This window comes from Natator depressus, chromosome 2 (genome assembly GCF_965152275.1).
Source record: "Natator depressus isolate rNatDep1 chromosome 2, rNatDep2.hap1, whole genome shotgun sequence".
Classification (NCBI taxonomy): domain Eukaryota; kingdom Metazoa; phylum Chordata; order Testudines; family Cheloniidae; genus Natator; species Natator depressus.
Genome location: NC_134235.1, coordinates 25,390,127 through 25,407,924, shown reverse-complemented (window position 1 = coordinate 25,407,924; position 17,798 = coordinate 25,390,127). Strand labels below are relative to the sequence as shown.

The following is a 17,798-nucleotide window of genomic DNA, read 5'->3' as shown; positions in this document are numbered from 1 at the left end:
CAGTAAATCCTGAGTCACTCTACTGAATTCAACAGAATTACTCTGGATTTACATCAGCGTCATTCTGGGCAGAATGTAGCCCATGATGTTTATTGGTTCTCTTTATTATGTGTAAGAACACTTCGCAGTTATACGGTGCCTTTATTCAAGGATCTCAAACCACTTCCCAGACATTCATTAAACTATGCTCCTGTCAGGCAGATAAATAATACATTGACCCATTTTACAGATGGGGAAACTGAAGTGCAGAGAGGTCCTCAAAATTGAATTGCAATGAATTGGGTGATTTGGGACTAGAACACAGGAGTTTCATGTCTTCCAATATGCAGTTCTAGCCACTGGCCAGCAGCACCTTCCTTAAGTAGCAAGTGGTGATTGTAATATTGTTGTCCGACAAATTATTTAGGGTAATTTTAAGTGACTCCAGGAGACTGATGGATTGACAGACCCTGAGAACATAGTCAACTAACCACAGGACAGGTAAAGTATGGGACGTGGCGTCGCAAGCTTCCTCTTCTCACCAAAAAATTCAACCCAAGAACTGCTTGCTGGAGTCAAAAAGTGAGTGTGGTTTAGTTTTCATGCCTTTTGAGTTTTTGGTCTCTTGCCCTAAGCCAGAAGCGATGGTGGTTTTCATGATGTGAACACTTGTCCGAAGCAACTGCACCAAGCCTACCACCCACTTCACAAGTGGTTTTAGGGATTCTTTGGGAAAGGTACATCATAAGTGTGAGCAATTTATCTCTGAGAATTGTTTTTTGCTGACTTTTGCATATAACTGACTAATGTAGATCAGTCAAATTTTGGCTTTTGATTTTCATTTTCCTTCCAAAAAATTAATGATGGGGAGAAATCTAGATGAAAATACTTATTTTGCTGGGATTTATTGTTAAGTCGGGATCTGAATATTTTTTCCTGTTTTTAAATCAAGTTAGTGTGACAATTTTCATTAATAGGGTTTTGGTCCTGCTCACTTTTTTCTTCTTTTTTTTTGGTTCCTTGACTTCAATGCAAGCAGTATCAAGCTTTGGATTTGTTTAAATCAAACAAAACACTTTTACACTAGAGTAAAAATTCCATATTTTAATTACATTGCCATGCACAAATGAAGTCAAACAATGCAGAGTACAAAATTGTCCGATATACAAAATGATAAAGCAGATTTCCAAAGCTTCCAGATATCATGCCCAAAGATACCAAAAACTTGATAGTAATTTTAATTTCATGATTAAAACAATTCATCCCCCCAATTTTTTTATTTTTTGTTGACTTTGGAAAACAGAGGAAATATAAAAACAATCAAGTGGAATTAACATTGACAGCCACTCAGAATTGGATTGTACAATGATTCCTGTGTTTTGAGAAAAAATGAACTGCGCTACAGATTAACCCCTTGGGTGCCTGGGAAGAAACAGTGTACATCCAACAAAAAGGCACACTCTTGATTATGCCATCTTATTTGGCTCTGTCTTTAAAAAGTTTAGTGCTGGGAGGAACTGCTCTTCACTGAGACCTATGAGTAAAACAACTCATTGACCCTTAGTGTGCTAGCATTTTCCAGACTGTCAGCCATGTATATACTTAAGAGGAAATTAAGGGCCTGGAGCCAAATCCTCAACTGGTGCAAACTGGCACTGAAATCAATGGAGCGACAGCGATTCAGCTGAATCCAGCTGAGGATTCATAGATTTCAAGGCTAGAAGGGACCACTATGATCATCTACTCTGACTTCCAGCAAAGCACTGAGCATAGAACTTCACCTCCCTCACATCCCATTCCCCTGTTTTAGATCCAGACCATGATTTTCAAAGGAACTAACCTTGCCTACCTTTCTGTGTCTGAAAAGTGCATTCACAAACAACTGACAGTGCCATTATTTGTGAATGCAAATGAGGCCAGGCCTGCAGCCAAATTCTGAAAAGGGGCCATGGATTTTTTGGTTGCTCAGTTTAACACACCTTGGATATGATAAGCCATTGACTTAAATTTCTGCAGCGGGTGTTCGGCGTTTCTAAAAATCAGGGCCAAAGTCCTGAAGTTGAGCTGCTAAAAACAGAGGTACCCAAAATTAGAGGCTACTTTTAACATTTTGGCTTACCTTGCCTAGTTTGTAGGAGTGATCAAGTAGTTTCATGTCTACATGCTTTCATTTTCACCTGCAAACAACTGCCTTCACATTTATTTGTGAGTGCAAAAAAGAAAGTCAAGATTTAAAAATCTGGACCTACATACCTAGAGTCTTGAAAAGATTAAATGGCCTGATGCCATGCTTTCCGAAGTTAACAAGCATCTTTCCATTGAGTATAATGAGATCAGTCCTAATATTTCAGTACTGGAGGAAATGCTAGCATTTTACCATGCTAATTACTGGGGTGTGTGAAATCTTAATGTTGAATGCTAGCTTGGTTTTTTTCCCGATTCTGAAATGCCATGAAAAGGTAGATAATTAATTATTTTACTCATAGCATTTTTCTTTCCTAGTGGCTTAATGCAAAATAAGAGAAGCCATCCTTAGCAGATTATGTCCCATCTTAAAGGGAGCACAGTCATTCATTTACTTCACGTTGTCTGATATTGTGCTGTGCATTTCATCTTAATTTTGAGTTGAGCCCAATATACAGTAATAACTCATCAAAAGAGTGCAGTTAACCTGTTCTCTGTGGCCCTCAACTTGTCAGTTTCAAACTTTCAATGGCCTTTAGCAATCAGGGGATTTACACTGCTAGCATCTGATTGGGCAAAGTGCTGAGTGCCCTTAACTTTCATTCAGGTCTTACAGGACTAAGATGTAAGCTTGTTCACAGCATGGCACAAGATTCTCCCTCTCTCTCTTATCTGGGTCAGTGGAGCTGAAGCCTATTTGCAGGAGGGAGAAGGGTTATAAATGAGTACCTCCTGTGACAGGATTTTTAGCAGTGGTTGGAAGATCACATACTTAAGGCATGGCATTGATATTAGTGGAGGTCACTCAGATCTCTCTTCCACCCTTCTCAGAAGAATAACATAGAAATAGCGGCTACTGGATATAGCAAATGAGGATCAGGTGGTAAAATAAGAGGACTCTAAACATCCCTTCATCTGCACTAGTCTTGAGATCAGAGCCAGGCTCAATAAAGGAGAACCTTTGGACGGATGTATAAATGCATGCTCCAAACAAACAAACCCCCCAAGCATTCAACCTGGTGGATCAATATTTTTCTCTACACAGCTTTTTATTGCTCATATGCAGTTTTGCTACAGTATCGATCTCCCTTTGCTAAAAATTTGTGTATAGCTATTTAATGTCATTAGCCACCAAATTAAATAGATGAATTCACTGCAAGTGTTTAATAGAAATAATATGATTAGATGTGCAACAATAGCTGCACAGTGGAATTTTTTAGATGTATTCGGTGCATATTCTTCACTTAAAAATCAGAAAGAAGCTTTACATCTCATTCTCAAGCTAAGCCTGGATGTTGTATAATAATGCTCAAAATCCTGCTTTTAGAGCAGAAGCTGTCATTATACAGCCATCTGCAACATCAGCTCCTTTCTTTGTCCAAACTATGACCTCAAACATGCCTTTTAAGGACAGTTCTCCTTTGCGGGCTGCAAGGTTGTTCAGAATACTGAAGATGCTTATAAGCTATCACAAACGTAAGCTAGTGACTGCGTGAAATTCATTCCATGGCTGACTGATGTGGGCTAGCGTTCTTTAAGGAGTAAATCTAACCCAAACTAATTTCTTTTTATGTTGGATTACAGCAAGAATCCAGGTTTCAGAGTAACAGCCGTGTTAGTCTGTATTCGCAAAAAGAAAAGGAGGACTTGTGGCACCTTAGAGACTAACCAATTTATTTGAGCATAAGCTTTCGTGAGCTACAGCCAAAGATCTTTACCTTCTTGTCTAGGTTCTCGGTTTTAGCCCTGCTTTTTGGTGAAGGTTTTCAATACCAGTCTGCCTACATCACCTTCTGGTAGTTAAATGTAAATACATTGCTTTTTTTCTTTGGCTGAGTTTAGTTATTGTCTATTCTAAACAACATATATCCTGTTTTCCGCCCAGAATACTGAAGACCTGTAAAAGGCAGGTATTAAAGCCTCTGCTTATAGTACTCCCATCAAAACACTGTTTTGTGAAACTGCCATCAGAAACGGAGTGCTCTGTTACTTAAAGTACCAAAATTCAAAATGACCAACTATAAGGGGTGAATCATGCAAAAGCTTTCTTACTGCTAAAGTTGGCGTGCTTACTGCTCAAGTTGGTTAGAAAATTTTAGTCAAAACAGTTTTCCATCAGAAAATGCCATTTTGACTAATCCAAGTTTTTTGTGAACTTGCATCTATTTGTACAAAATTTCCAACAGAAAACATGATTTTCTATATGAAAATAAATCTTTTTGAAAATTTTGTTTTGGAAAAATTTCAAAACTTCATTTCAAAACAAAATTTTTAATTCAAAATTTTATTTTTAATTTTTTCCGTGTTATGTTAATGTAAAAATAAAAGTATTTCATGACACATCAATAGTAGAAGTGCACAACATGACATATCATGTCAAGATTCAATAGTCACAGTATTCTCTTATTTTACTAATTAGAGGAGCAGCTATTGACAATATCCTAGAAAAATGATTCCAGGCTAACACAAAGCTATTGAAAACATCTGCTCCTCTAATTAGTATACGGAGTGCCTATCTTCTTGTTCAAAGTGTCACACTGCTTCAATACAACACAAACAGGAGACACTCTGAAGAAAAGAAGAGATGATGTTTTAATCAGCACTGAATAGCAGCAGAGCTTAATGATTTTAAAAATAAAATATAGATTTTGATTCGTCACAATATGACATGTTAGTAGTACTGTTATTATTTAATGACATCGGTAGCGAGTAAGACTGATATCATTAAATAATCAAATATAAAAATGAAAAAACCCACAAATTAAAAAGTTTAATTTTCAACAAAAATTTTAAAATTTTTCCAAAACAAAAATATTCAGAATGTACAGGCAGAGAAAGTTTCTCTTTCCTGTAGAATACCACTTTCCTAATCCAGTGCCAAAACTCTGCCATTCTTACTCCTTACTCAGACAAAACTCTCACTGAAGCCAATGATTTGAGTGCATGATTTGGCCCCGAGGTGTTACTTGTAGAAGGACACAGACTTGTTCTTCTTTTTTAATAGTCATTTTGGATCCAGTTCTGTCCCCTTCAATCATGTTCAGTCTTACCCTCCTTTACAAGCAGTCCCACTGACATTTATCTCAAAGTCGATCTGCATATATATTTCTACTACTGTAAGCTAACACATTAAAATCAATAGAATTCTGTCTGAGTAAGTCTCTGTAGGTACTTATAAGCCCCTCACCCATCCTCTTACTACAGACAAAAGAACCTTAAACAATAATTGCTGCATCAAACCCATACATTGTATGAGCTATAGCATCTCGTTCAGAAAGGCATTCAGACTTGATTTAAAGACTTCAAGTGATGGAGAATCCACCACATCCCTATGTAAGTTGTTCCAAATGTTAATTACCTTCACTGTTGAAAATTTGTTGCTTATTTCCAGTGTAAATTTGTCTAATTTCAACTTCCAACCATGGGATCTTGTTATATCCTTTTTCTGCTAGATTAAAGAGCTCCCTGCCATCAGAAAATTCTTCCCCTTGTAGGTACTTGTTGACCATGGTCAAGTCACCTCTTAACCTACTCTTCAATAAACTGAACAGATTGAGTGTCTTTATTCTGTCAGTTTAAGGCCTTTTCCCCCAGCCCTCAAATCATTCTTATAGCAATTTCCATTCATAACCCCTAAATCCTTTTTAGTGTCACTACATTCCAAGATATAGTCCCCCCATCTCATAAGTGTGACCTGCATTCCTTGTTTCTAGATGATGATGTAGTATTTGTCTGTTTTAAAACACATGTTGTTGAAATGAGACCATATTACCAAGAGATCCAGGTCATGGCATTATTTACAACTCCGCCAATTCTTGTGTCATCTGTAAATTTTACATTTTATATATTTTTTCCAGATAATTGATAAAGATATTGAACAACATTGGACCAAGAGATGATCCCTGCAGATCCCCTCTCGAAATACCCACAATGGATTGCAATTTCACATTTACAATTACTTTCGAAATCTGTCAGTTAACCAATTTTTAATCCATTTAATATGAGCTACATTGATTTTGGGCTATTTTTAATCAGAATGTCATGCAAGAAGACTAAGAGAGACAAGGTGGGCGAGTTAATATCTTTTATTGCACCAACTTCTGTTGGTAAAGAGAGACAAGCTTTCAAGCTTTGTCTCTCTCACCAACAGTAGTTGATCCAATAAAAGACATTACCTCACCCACCTTGTCTCTTTAATGTCTTGGGACTGACGCGGCTACAACTACACTTCATACAATGCAGGACTAAGACAAATTACCTATAGAAATCTAAGTATATTATGTCAAAATAGTTACCTTGTCAACCAAACTTGTCATTTCACAAAAGTGATATCAAATTTGTTTGACAAGCTCTATAAAACCATGCTGATCAGCATTAATTATGCAAACATTTTTAAATTCTTTGCTGATAGCGTTCCACATCAACCTGACCATGATTTTGCCCAGGATAGATGTCATGATAACCAGCCTACAGTTTCCCAAGTCATCTCATTTACTCTTTTTAAACATGGGCACAACACTGGCCTTTTTTCAGTTCTCTGAAACTTCCCCAGTGTTGTAAAATTTGTTTAAAAACAAAACCACAACATTAATGATTTAGAGAGCTCCATAGTAAATTTTTTTAATACACTTGGGTATAAGTTACCCCGTCCTACACTTTTAAAATGTTTATCTTTAATACTTGCTGTTTAACATTCTCTCTAGTGACTGGTGGAATAGAAAGTATTTAATTATCACTGTAAGATCTAACTACACTCTTCTGCTTCTTTCTGACCACAGAACAGAAATATTTGTTGAATACTTATGCCTGTCCCGCACCAGGATTGACAGTTTTACCATATTTGGCTAGTATTGGACCTAGATAATTTGCTAAGATTTCAGTGGTTCATTATATATTTAAAGAATTCCTTCTTATCATCCTTAACACTACTGACCAAAGATTTTTCGTTGATACCTTTAGCTTCTCTTATCAATCATCTGCATATCTTAAATTCTGATTTGTACACATTGATGTGAGATTCCCTGTTTTTCCATTTGTTATGTATTGGGGTGTTTTGTATTCAAAACATCTTTCCCAAAGTTTACTGTTGATAATGTCAACAGCAATCTTGCTTCTTTGGCTCTATCAACCCTCATTAAACCACAGGACCCTTTTATTTTTAAATTAAAATCTTATATTGATCACAGTCTAGAGATGAGAGCCAATTGTACCATAGCCAGGTATTGAGGGCTTTCATTGAGACTGAGTTTACAAAGATACTATTTGTTATAAGAGTACAGAGGTCAAACATGCAAGATTTTTTTTTCCATGTGTGAGCAATTTTTGAATAATTGACCTATCTAGTGTTTTTGTTATTTTGTTTTAAGAAAAACCAGCAAAATGGAGTTGGATCTACAGCTCGCATAAATCAGTGAAGCTCCAACAACTTCAGTGAAGCTTTGCTGTTTTATACCGGCTGGGGATCTGCCCCACAGCCCTTACAGAATAAAGAATTATGTCACTCTCAAAGGTTAACCTCTCTTTAAAATAGTCTGCAGCTGCTTTAAGTCTAGTTGTAAAGTCACAAAATTATTCTTAAAAAATAGAGAGGAAAATAGTGCGAAGAATGAACCTGCTAATGCACTTGGATTGGCAAAACCGAAGAGCTAATAGAGCTTTTGCAAGCTTCTTGCCTATAAGTCTTTATCTTTCTTAACAAATCAATTAAGTGACAGCTGCAGACAAAGCAAGCAATACAGTTAAAAATAGGGAATAAAAAGCACACAACGTATTTTCATCTGTAGTATAGTTTCCTACGTAGGCTGGTGATTCCTTCGCCCTCCTAGTATAAGAAAAGACATTATCTGAACTAGTTAAGATGGCTTGGCCTCTGTGAAAACTCCTTAGTGAAGGTCTGATGCTGCAGCTTTTACTCACATATGGGTCCAGGTGAATAAGGGTAGCAGGCAATCGGACCATTCATGGGAGCAAGGCTGCAGGACTGGGTGCTGAGATAGGAGTATTCTGCTAGTGATACTATTATTGTTTACCCGTATTTTAGAGGTAGTAGTCAAGTCTGTGGTAGTTCAATTGCCAGCATCACAGTGGTAAATTTAATGGTGATACTGTGTGATAATGCAAAGTACACACCCACCCACCCACATTATTAAATTAACCACCATCTCTCTCTCTCTCTCCCTCACACACACACACACACACACCCCTACCTCCATAGGGCTGCTATTCTAACACAATGGCATTAGTCTCCTACTCTGCTTTTGCACAGAACTAATGGCTATGAGCATATTTAAATTCACTTCCTTTTGCAGGAATGAATTTATTCCTTACCTTTCATGTTGGCTTAGTCTTGGCACCCTTGCTGTAAATTAATTATGACTGACTATAGACAGAGCATTCTTTCCATGGATCTATTCTTGGGACCCAGGGAAAAGTGGAGCGGGTCTGCTATTAATAAGGTGTTCAGCATAAAAACATGAAAGCTTTCCGTAGCCTCTCACACAACACAGTACTCCGCTCCGTTCACAGTAATGTAACCCCCTTCCTACCCTTATTTATATTACACACTTTTCAGAGGAATGTGTTGGGATTGAGACAATTGTTCATCGGATGTATAATAATTCCATAAATATCCCTGAGGAAGCATGGCCTATTTTCGGAGAGTAACAGTGATTAAATGTGGTTACTAGTTAAATACAAATCAAACATACAGTGAGCTCCTTATGGCCCTGTTCCTGTAGACACTTACACACGTGAGTGGGAGAATCCTTATGCTTGAAGTCTTTCACGTGCATAGGTCTTTGTAGGATTGAGGCCTAAGTAAGTTTCAAGCATAGTGTCAAACAGTGGCCTCCTGAAATCTCTGGAAAAACTCCACTGAATTCAGTTAGACCAGGACTTGGCCCTTATTTTCACATTTCTCAGTGCCTCTAACACTGTATTTCCCAGATCCTCCTAACTAAACCCCGGGAATCATTTAAAACAAACTGTTTTAAGTGGATTAGTTCAGACATCTAAGTTCATGCCCATATACTAGTAGACGTTTAAAACTAACATTGATATAAAAACATTTTACCTAACTAATCTTTTTCTCTCAGGCCCATATAGTATAATGATCTGTGACAATCTTAACTTTATCATTTGAATTATTCTAGAATGTATCACTATGTAATAAACTTGAGTATAGTAAAAGAGGATCCTTAACATATAAGTATCTCTCTCTCTCTTTTTGTTTTGTTTTAAACAAACCAATAAAGTTTTTTTTTAAATAGCAATAGTAATGTGAGTGACCTACGAAAATGACAGATCTCAGTTCCCAGAATTCATTCTAAATCAGAACAATAGCAAAGGGTTATAAAATGTGCTAAAACTTTTAATGAAATTCTGCAATGCACATGACCAATTTCGAAAAAAGTCAACTTGCAATACTATGGGCAACTCTAAAAAGTACACATTGCTAAAGTATTGCTCTAGCAACTTTGCACTGAGAGGATATTATTCTTATGCCTTTATTGGAGTTTTTCTAACCAATCTAAATTAAAGGCCACAATTTTCAAGAGTGACTTGTGATTCTGGATGCCCAAAAGTTCTGGATGCCCAATTTGAGAAACTTTAGAGAGACCTGGTTTTCAGAATTTTCTGAAAATCAGGCTCCCTTAAGGTGTCAAGTTAAGCACCCAACAATCACGAGACAATTCTGAAAATCTTGGCCATAACTAACTGTAATTGTGCTCTAAATTGATATTATACAGTAGCCAACATGCTGATCCTAATTTTTTTTATATCTGTCCAAAAAGTATATATATTGTTTGCATACCAGGGATGGGTGAAAAGTTCTGACATAAATCCACACCCATCTGACAAAGCCAAAAATATACACTTCGGGTGCACTGGTGCTCTAACTGGTTGATCTTACAATCACTAGTAGTGTATAGAATAGCTTCTAAAAGTGTACCACATGAAATCCCTCAAAAATATCCCTTTGTCTTACTGTTATCCCATGAAGATTCATCTTCTCTCCACTGTTGGTATCTAAGTCTCCGACATGGAAGGCTCTCTACAGGTTTGGCAGATGGACTAAGTGTTAGTCCGTTAGGTTGGAGAGAAAGATCTTCTGTGGCTACCCAAAGTGCCATCTTTGATTTACGAACTGCAAGAACCACCAGGCTGGTCCCTTGTGATGCTGCTGACTATTTAATTTACTTCATTGTAAATAGTCTGTTTCAAATAGGTCCCAATGTGAGGGGCGGGATGAAAAGTACTTCCCGCAAGTCCCCGTGGATAAAAACTGTACCACAGCCAGCTGTGACACAACCCGTGATGTCAGCCACTTGGAGACTGAACGACAAATAACAATGCTCAGTTTGAATGCAACAGTCTTGAGCCTGCTACAGAATGCCCAAAGGATTATTAGAACCATTTACCTTAACCCCAGTTCAGAGTAAAAAAAAAAAAAAAAAAAAAAAGTGTTTTGGGTAGAAAGAGGAGGAAATGTTAATGGAGGTATCTGTCCTCTATGAGGAGTCGTACAGCGTGGGAGCATCTAGTCCACCTCTCACTCCTTATTATCTTCAAGAGGTTTTGTTCGGACTCTGCAAGTTGTGATTCCCTCCCCCCTGCCAAATAGTGATTAGCAGAAGTACCAGAATTTCTCCAGTCTCTCTTGTGTTTAATGTAGACCGAAGCCATAGGCACAATGCATCTCAGAGAAGGGATCTTTTCCTTTACAATTTAATGGGAACTTCACATTAGCACAACAGAAATGTGGACTGCTTGGTTTATTGGTGGGGGCGGGGGACAGCAGACACAATGTCCGATAGTCCATTCAACATCCCCTATTCCTGGCTACCTCCATGAGAGCTGTTCAATAAGTCTCAATAAAATATGTCTAGAGCATACTTGCCATGAGCAAATCTATCTATGCAATCTCCCATGAATCTGTGAATATAAGCAAGTACGGGCTCTATTTTAGATACAGTCTCAGTGTAGGTACTGAAACATATTTTAGTATTGAAATAAAGAAAATACCTTTCCTGACATGTATAGAATGTGCTAACTCTTCTGTGTGGAGATCACATATAGTTAAACAGAATACCATTAGACTGCATAACTAACATATACAAGACATTTACATTCCTATCGGGGGTGTAATATTGTGAACATTTTTATGGAGGTTGGAGAACTGCTGTAAGTTTTTCCTAAAACATCATCATGCCATCTGCATACATAATAAAATAATCCAGTAGTTGCCATGCTAAAACAGGACTTCCAGTGAAGGGCACAGATAGTCCCCTAAAGGGAACTCACAGTTATGCACAGTGATGAAAACTGGAAAGTTTTCCAGCTAGTGGTCTGTCAATGACCACTTTGAACAAATTAGCACTGTATTTTATGCACCACATTTTAATTCCACAGCAAACCAGGACTTTCCGGAATGCATCATCTTGACTGAATGGTTGTATTTCAGTTAATCTTTCAATTCTCCATGGTCACCTTCTGGCAGTGTCATTTGTTACGCTTTTCACGAAGTAAAGTTCACTTTCATATCACCTGGCAGGACAGAAGCTTTAGAGGCTGGTAGTGTTTATGGAGAAGCCTCTGTTGGGGCTGTAAAAAAACAAAAAACAAACAAACAGTAAATATAAGCTCACCTCACGAAAGGCAATTATAAAGTATTTTAAGAGAAATAACAAGTCAGCAATGTGCTATGCAAATGTACTCTGATTGTAAAGACAAACTACTCCTTATAGTTCAGCTTGTCAGTCTGGTATTCCAATAAATTGTCCCCATCACCCATATGCTTATTGCTCAATCAGTTCCCTGGAAAAAAGGTCAAGTTAGGACCAACAACAAAGGGAGTGCACTCTTGTACATGATTTAATCAGTTTTACCCGGATCTAGCACCATGATATAAACCAGCATGAAAAGTTTCGGCGATCCAAGTCCTGCAAAGCAGGGCCTTCTGCTTGTAACATCACTGGTCAGGACTGCCTGCTTTACTGATCCCATTATATTCAAATCACTGGAAAGATTCCTTCAAATCCAAACATAGGGCCTGGATTCTCCTGTCCCATTGACACTGGCCAAGGGGAGCCAAAGCTGTCAGACACCAGCTGGGAGATATAGAAGTAGCTTTGCTTCATGCTCGTCCCACTCCCTTCTGCTCTTTAGACCCTTCCCCCTGTGGTGCCCATGGGGCTCAATGGGTCATGGGCGGGGCAGATGAAAGGTGGAGTGCAGCTCCCCCTCCTCTGCTGAGGACAGGAGTGCTCCCCATGATCTCCCCTCTCCTTTGCTTCAGGGATATTAATAATCAACTTGTCAATAATCAATAACCAGTTAATCAGCAGTCAGTAACTGATAGGAATTGTAATTGCGTTTATATATTTAATGAATGGCAGGCTCTCAAATTCAGATTTGGTTAATAGTAACAGACCTCAAATAAGTCAGCATTGATTGGATTTATTAATCAAATAGTTAGCAAAGACAGCACATGCGCAATGACACACACAATTACCTACGGCTATGGAAGACCTTTCCTGTAGTTTGACAGTCTGTGTCCAGCCTGCTGATATTCTGATACTAACCCCAAAGTGGTGTTCCATTTATTTATTCTGTTCTGATATGCACGTATGTATCGATATAGAAATGGATCTGAAAGCCTGTGAACAGGATGTGCTGCGGCGCTATGAACATCCTAGCAAGGCTCCAATCCTTGATACTGTTTAGTCCTACTTCTGGCAGGCAGATCATGATTCCACCCTGCCAGACCAATCAATAGCTGCCTATTGGGTTCCTTGTTCATAGTCAATAATCAATTATCCATAATTTGTCAGGAATCAATAACCAAAAATCAATAATTTTAATTGTGATTATAGGTTCAATGAGTAATGTTCCCTTGAGCTGAGATTTATTTAATAATGACAGACTTTAGATAAATCCAATCAAAGATGATTTATTAATTAAATAGTTAGTAAGACAGCCCATACAAAGAGAGGTATACAATTACCCACCGCTGTGGATGACCTTACCTCAAGGCTAATAAACTTGTTATGACAAAAGATAGAAACTTCTTTAAAAATAAATTTATTTTTAGGTTTAACAATTAGCAGAATAACTAGCTAAGCATAATACAATATTTGTCTGTAGTACACTCATAGCTATATTAGAATTTAATAGTTTATACAACTTAAGAAAAGGCTACGATCTTATTAATATTATTTTACATTAATATTGAAGTTTCTGCCTTATAGTTTTTTCTTCCTTCGGACAAAAAGTTTTGATTCATAGAAAAAAAAACTTTGTAGTTAAATTATTCACTGAGACAGAAATACATGGAGATATATTTATAACTGACATTTGCAAAAAAATTGAATTGATGTTACAATAGTATAATAATGGCTATGACCCCAAAATAGTGTGCACCACAAAAATTGTTTTAAGTTTTATATTATTTTCTTTTAGTTATGTTAAAAAGGCATTGGTTATTAGCTAAAATTCTTGCTAAAATAAAGTGCTTGGTGGTGGGGGAGGGAGAAGCAGTGAAGTTTTTCACAGACATTGTGAGTGCCTGTGTTTTAGGAATTAGCATTACACATGTAGAACTGTATAATGCAGTGGTGGGCAACCTGCGGCCCGTCAGGGTAATCCACTGGCGGGCCGCGAAGACAGTTTGTTTACATTGACTGTCTGCAGGCACTGCCGCCCATAGCTCCCAGTGGCTGCGTTCCCGGCAACTGGGAGCTGCGGATGGTTGATGTAAACAAACTGTCTTGTGGCCCACCAGCAGATTACCCTGACAGGCCGCGTGCGGCCCGCAGGTTGCCCATGACTGGTATAATGTAACCTTAGCAACTCCTATAGTGGACTATAAAACAATCCATGACACATAGTCAGCATACAAATCAGTCACCTCCCATTCCTGATCAGCCCACACCCACTACAACAGCAGAGAATACCTGTGACCATCCCTGATTCTTTAAGATATCCCAGGGGTTGGAAGGAAATGATAAACTTATGAGTAACAGGCTAGTTACCTTTCTTTCCACCAGATGCATAATTAAGTACACAATCATCTACAAAGATGTTGCAATGCCCTGAGGTGAAACCCAGACCAATTAGTGTTTTAACTGAGAAATTACAATAATATATTCCCACCCTTGATATACATATTAGTCCTTTAACATTGAGCCTAAAAGCTCTTGTAAGAGCGAAAGGTATTCATGTCATACAAATGTGTAATAGCATGAGAAAAGCCAAGGAAACTCTCAATCAGTTGCTGCACGATGGAGATGTAAAAACAACGAGGAGTCCTTGTGGCACCTTAGAGACTAACAAATTTACTTGGGCATAAGCTTTCGTGGGCTAGAACCCACTTCATCAGATGCATGGAGTGGAAAATACAGGAGCAGGTATAAATACATGAAAAGATGTGAGTTGCCTTACCAAGTGCGAGGTCAGTCTAACGAGACAATTCAATTGACAGCAGGATACCAAGGGAGGAAAAATAACTTTTGAAGTGGAAATGAGAGTGGCCCGTTTCAGACAGTTGACAAGAAGGTGTGAGTAACACTATGGGGAAATCAGTATTGGGGAAATTAGGTTTAGGTTTTGTAATGACCCAAGCACTCCCAGTCTTTATTCAGGCCTAATCTGATTGTGTCCAGTTTGCAAATTAATTCTAGTTCTGCAGTTTCACGTTGGAGTCTGTTTTTGAAGTTTTTTTGTTTCACACAAAGCTGGACAAAAGTGAGCTTTAAGGCTCTGATTGTGACAGGTGATCCTGGGTGGCATTGTATTGTTTTGTCACTTAAGATGTATGGTTAAGCAGCAAAATGGCCAAACACAAATGTCGTGTATGCTATTTTTTTCTATGCTTTATACAGATACTTGTATAATAATAAGGATCTGCATACAAAGTGACACAACAGCTGTTTAAAGTAATTATTGTTTACAGTTTTAAGCTGTGTGCATATTTAAGAAGGCTGTTACTATGAAAGAAGGTGGGGCATCCGTTGACACCTAATGGGCCGAGAAAGATGTTAAGGCTTTCCCGGGAGCAATGGTAAACAGCAGCTACTAAAGTTAGACATTGTAAAGTCAGCAGATCCTGATAAATTCCATCCAAGAGGTTTGAAAAAGCTGGGTGAGGATATTGCTGGATCATTAATGCTGATTTTCAATAAGTCTTGGAACGCTGGGGAAGTTCCAGAAGACTGGAAAAAAGCTAATATTGTGCCAATATTTAAAGAGGGTAAATAGGATGACACGGATAATAATAGGCCTGTCAATCTGACACCTATCCCAGGCAAGATAGTGGAACTGCTGATGTGAGACTCAATAAAGAATTAAAGGAGGATAATATATTTAATGCCAGTCAACAAGAGCTTATGAAAAACAGATCCTGTCAAACTAACTTATCTTTTTTGATGAGATTACAAGTTTGGTTGCTAAAGGTACTAATGTTGATATAATATATTTAGACTTCTATAAGGCATTTGACTTAATACTACTGACATTTTGGTTAAAAAACTAGAAAGATACAAAAAATTAACATGGCATACATAAATGGATTAAAAGCTGGCTAACTGATAGGTCTCAAAATGTACTATAAATGGGGAATCATCGTCAAATTGGTGCGTTTCTAGGGGGGTGCTGCATGGATTCTTTTTTGCTCCTATGCTATTTACAAGTTTTATTGATGATCTAGAAGAAAACATAAAATCACTGATAAAGTTTGCAGATGACGCAAAAATTGGGGGAGTGGTAAATAATGAAGAGGACAGATCACTGATGCAGAGCAATCTGGATCACTTAGTAAGCTGGGTGCAAGCAAGCAATATGTGTTTTAATACAACTACATGTAAAGGTATACACCTAGGATAAAAGAATATAGGCCATACTTACATGATGGGGGATACTACCCTAGGAAGCAGTGACTGAACTAGATTTGGGGATCATGGTGGCTAATCAACCGAACATAGCCCTTGTGGCCACAACGTCGCACTGAGAGCTAAGGTGCTTCTTGGATGCATAAACAGTGGAGTCTTGAGTAGAGGTAGAGGGGTTATTTTACCTCTGTATTTGGCAGTGGTACATCCACTGCTAGACAGTGGGTCCACTATTTAATAATGGGCTTTTCAATCTAACAGAGGAAAGCATAACACAGTCCAATGGCTGGAAATTGAAGCTAGACAAATTCAGATTGGAAATAAGGCATACCTTTTTTAAGGGTGAGAGTAATTAACCTTTGGAACAACTTACCAGGGTAGTGGTGGATTCTCCATCACTGACAATTTTAAAATCAAGATTGGATGTTTTTCTAAAAGATTTGCTCTAGGATTTATTTTGGGGAATATGTTATATAGGGGATCAGGCTCGATGATCACAATGGTTCCTTCTGGCCTTGGAATCTATGAATCAGATGATGCTTTGCAGTTAAGATAAAGATGTCTAACAAAGAATGTTATTTCAGTGTGCAGTATTAACCGACTTTACTTATCCTATTTTGAAAGCTGTTTTTAAGATATATTTTTACAATGTATTAACCACAAAATGTATAAATGATGGAACTTTAAAAAAGGGAATAAACAATGCCTAACCACCAGGTATTGAGACAGTTGGAAAGTTGCAATGGGACAGAGAACCTCACAAATAACTTAAAGGAATGAGAAGTATGTACCAGAATGAGGAATAGGGTGACCAGATAGGAACTGTGAAAAAACGGGACAGGGGGTGGGGAGTAATAGGCGCCTACATAAAAAAAAAGTCCCAAAAAATGGGACTGTCCCTTTAAAAACAGGACATCTGGTCACCCTAATGAGGAAATGGATAAGGATCAGAATGATATACAATAAGGATGGTGTAGCAGGGCCCCCTTTGCTCCTGTCTCTGCTGTGTTCATAAAATACTCAGAGACCCTGGGGCTCAGCAAACACCGGTGCAGTTTATTTACAGTGTGCGCTCCCCCCACCTTCTCACCACGTACAGCTTGGGTTTTCAGCTGTAAGGACTTCTCAGCTTCTGCACCTAGGAGGGCAGAACTACTGCTCTCCTTCCACACTCTGACTCCCCACTTCCTTTCTTCCTCTGGGCCTGTATGTAGCTCCAGGCTAATTAGTCTGGGAGCTGTTTCCCATTTGCCAATCAGGTGCAGGTTTCTCTAGGCAGCTCCAACTTACCTCCCTTAATTGGAGCTGGTGTGACAAAGGGCTGGCTCAGGAGTTCCTGCCTAGCACCCTGTCACAGGTGGTGACAGATATGGCAATTTCCTGCCATTTCCTTGGGAGACCTTACTAAATAAAGTTTAAATATCTTTGGGGTTCATTGAATTAAAAAAATAGTTTGTGTATTATTGTGGGTCGGGACTGCACGTAACTTCTGGTGGGGGGCAGATGTGAGACCTAGGGGTATTTAGCAGGAGATGAATGCAAATTCCCTGCCTCCAGTTACACAAAATCCCCGCCGTTGAAGCTATGTCCTGAGGAGTGATCCATTGTCTGCTAATCACCTGTAACATGAATGAGGCCAAGATCAAAGGTCTGAGATGTAGAAAAGGAAAGACTGAACTACTCATGATGGTTCCAGTTCTGAAGCTGAGACAGTTATGACCATGTGTAATGGCATGGCACCCACCTCTC

The 17,798-nt window shown here is 38.3% G+C and overlaps 1 protein-coding gene across 1 annotated transcript in view; it reads right to left on the bottom strand.

Moving 5' to 3' along the window:
* Positions 1 to 815: 815 nt before the first annotated feature.
* SAMD12 (sterile alpha motif domain containing 12) overlaps positions 816 to 17,798 on the bottom strand; it is a 231,598-nt gene continuing 214,615 nt past the window's right edge. The window contains exon 5 of the mRNA XM_074943920.1: positions 816 to 11,766. Within this exon, the coding sequence (XP_074800021.1) occupies positions 11,744 to 11,766 (23 nt within the window). The 3' untranslated portion in view covers positions 816 to 11,743. The remainder of the gene's footprint in view (positions 11,767 to 17,798) is intronic.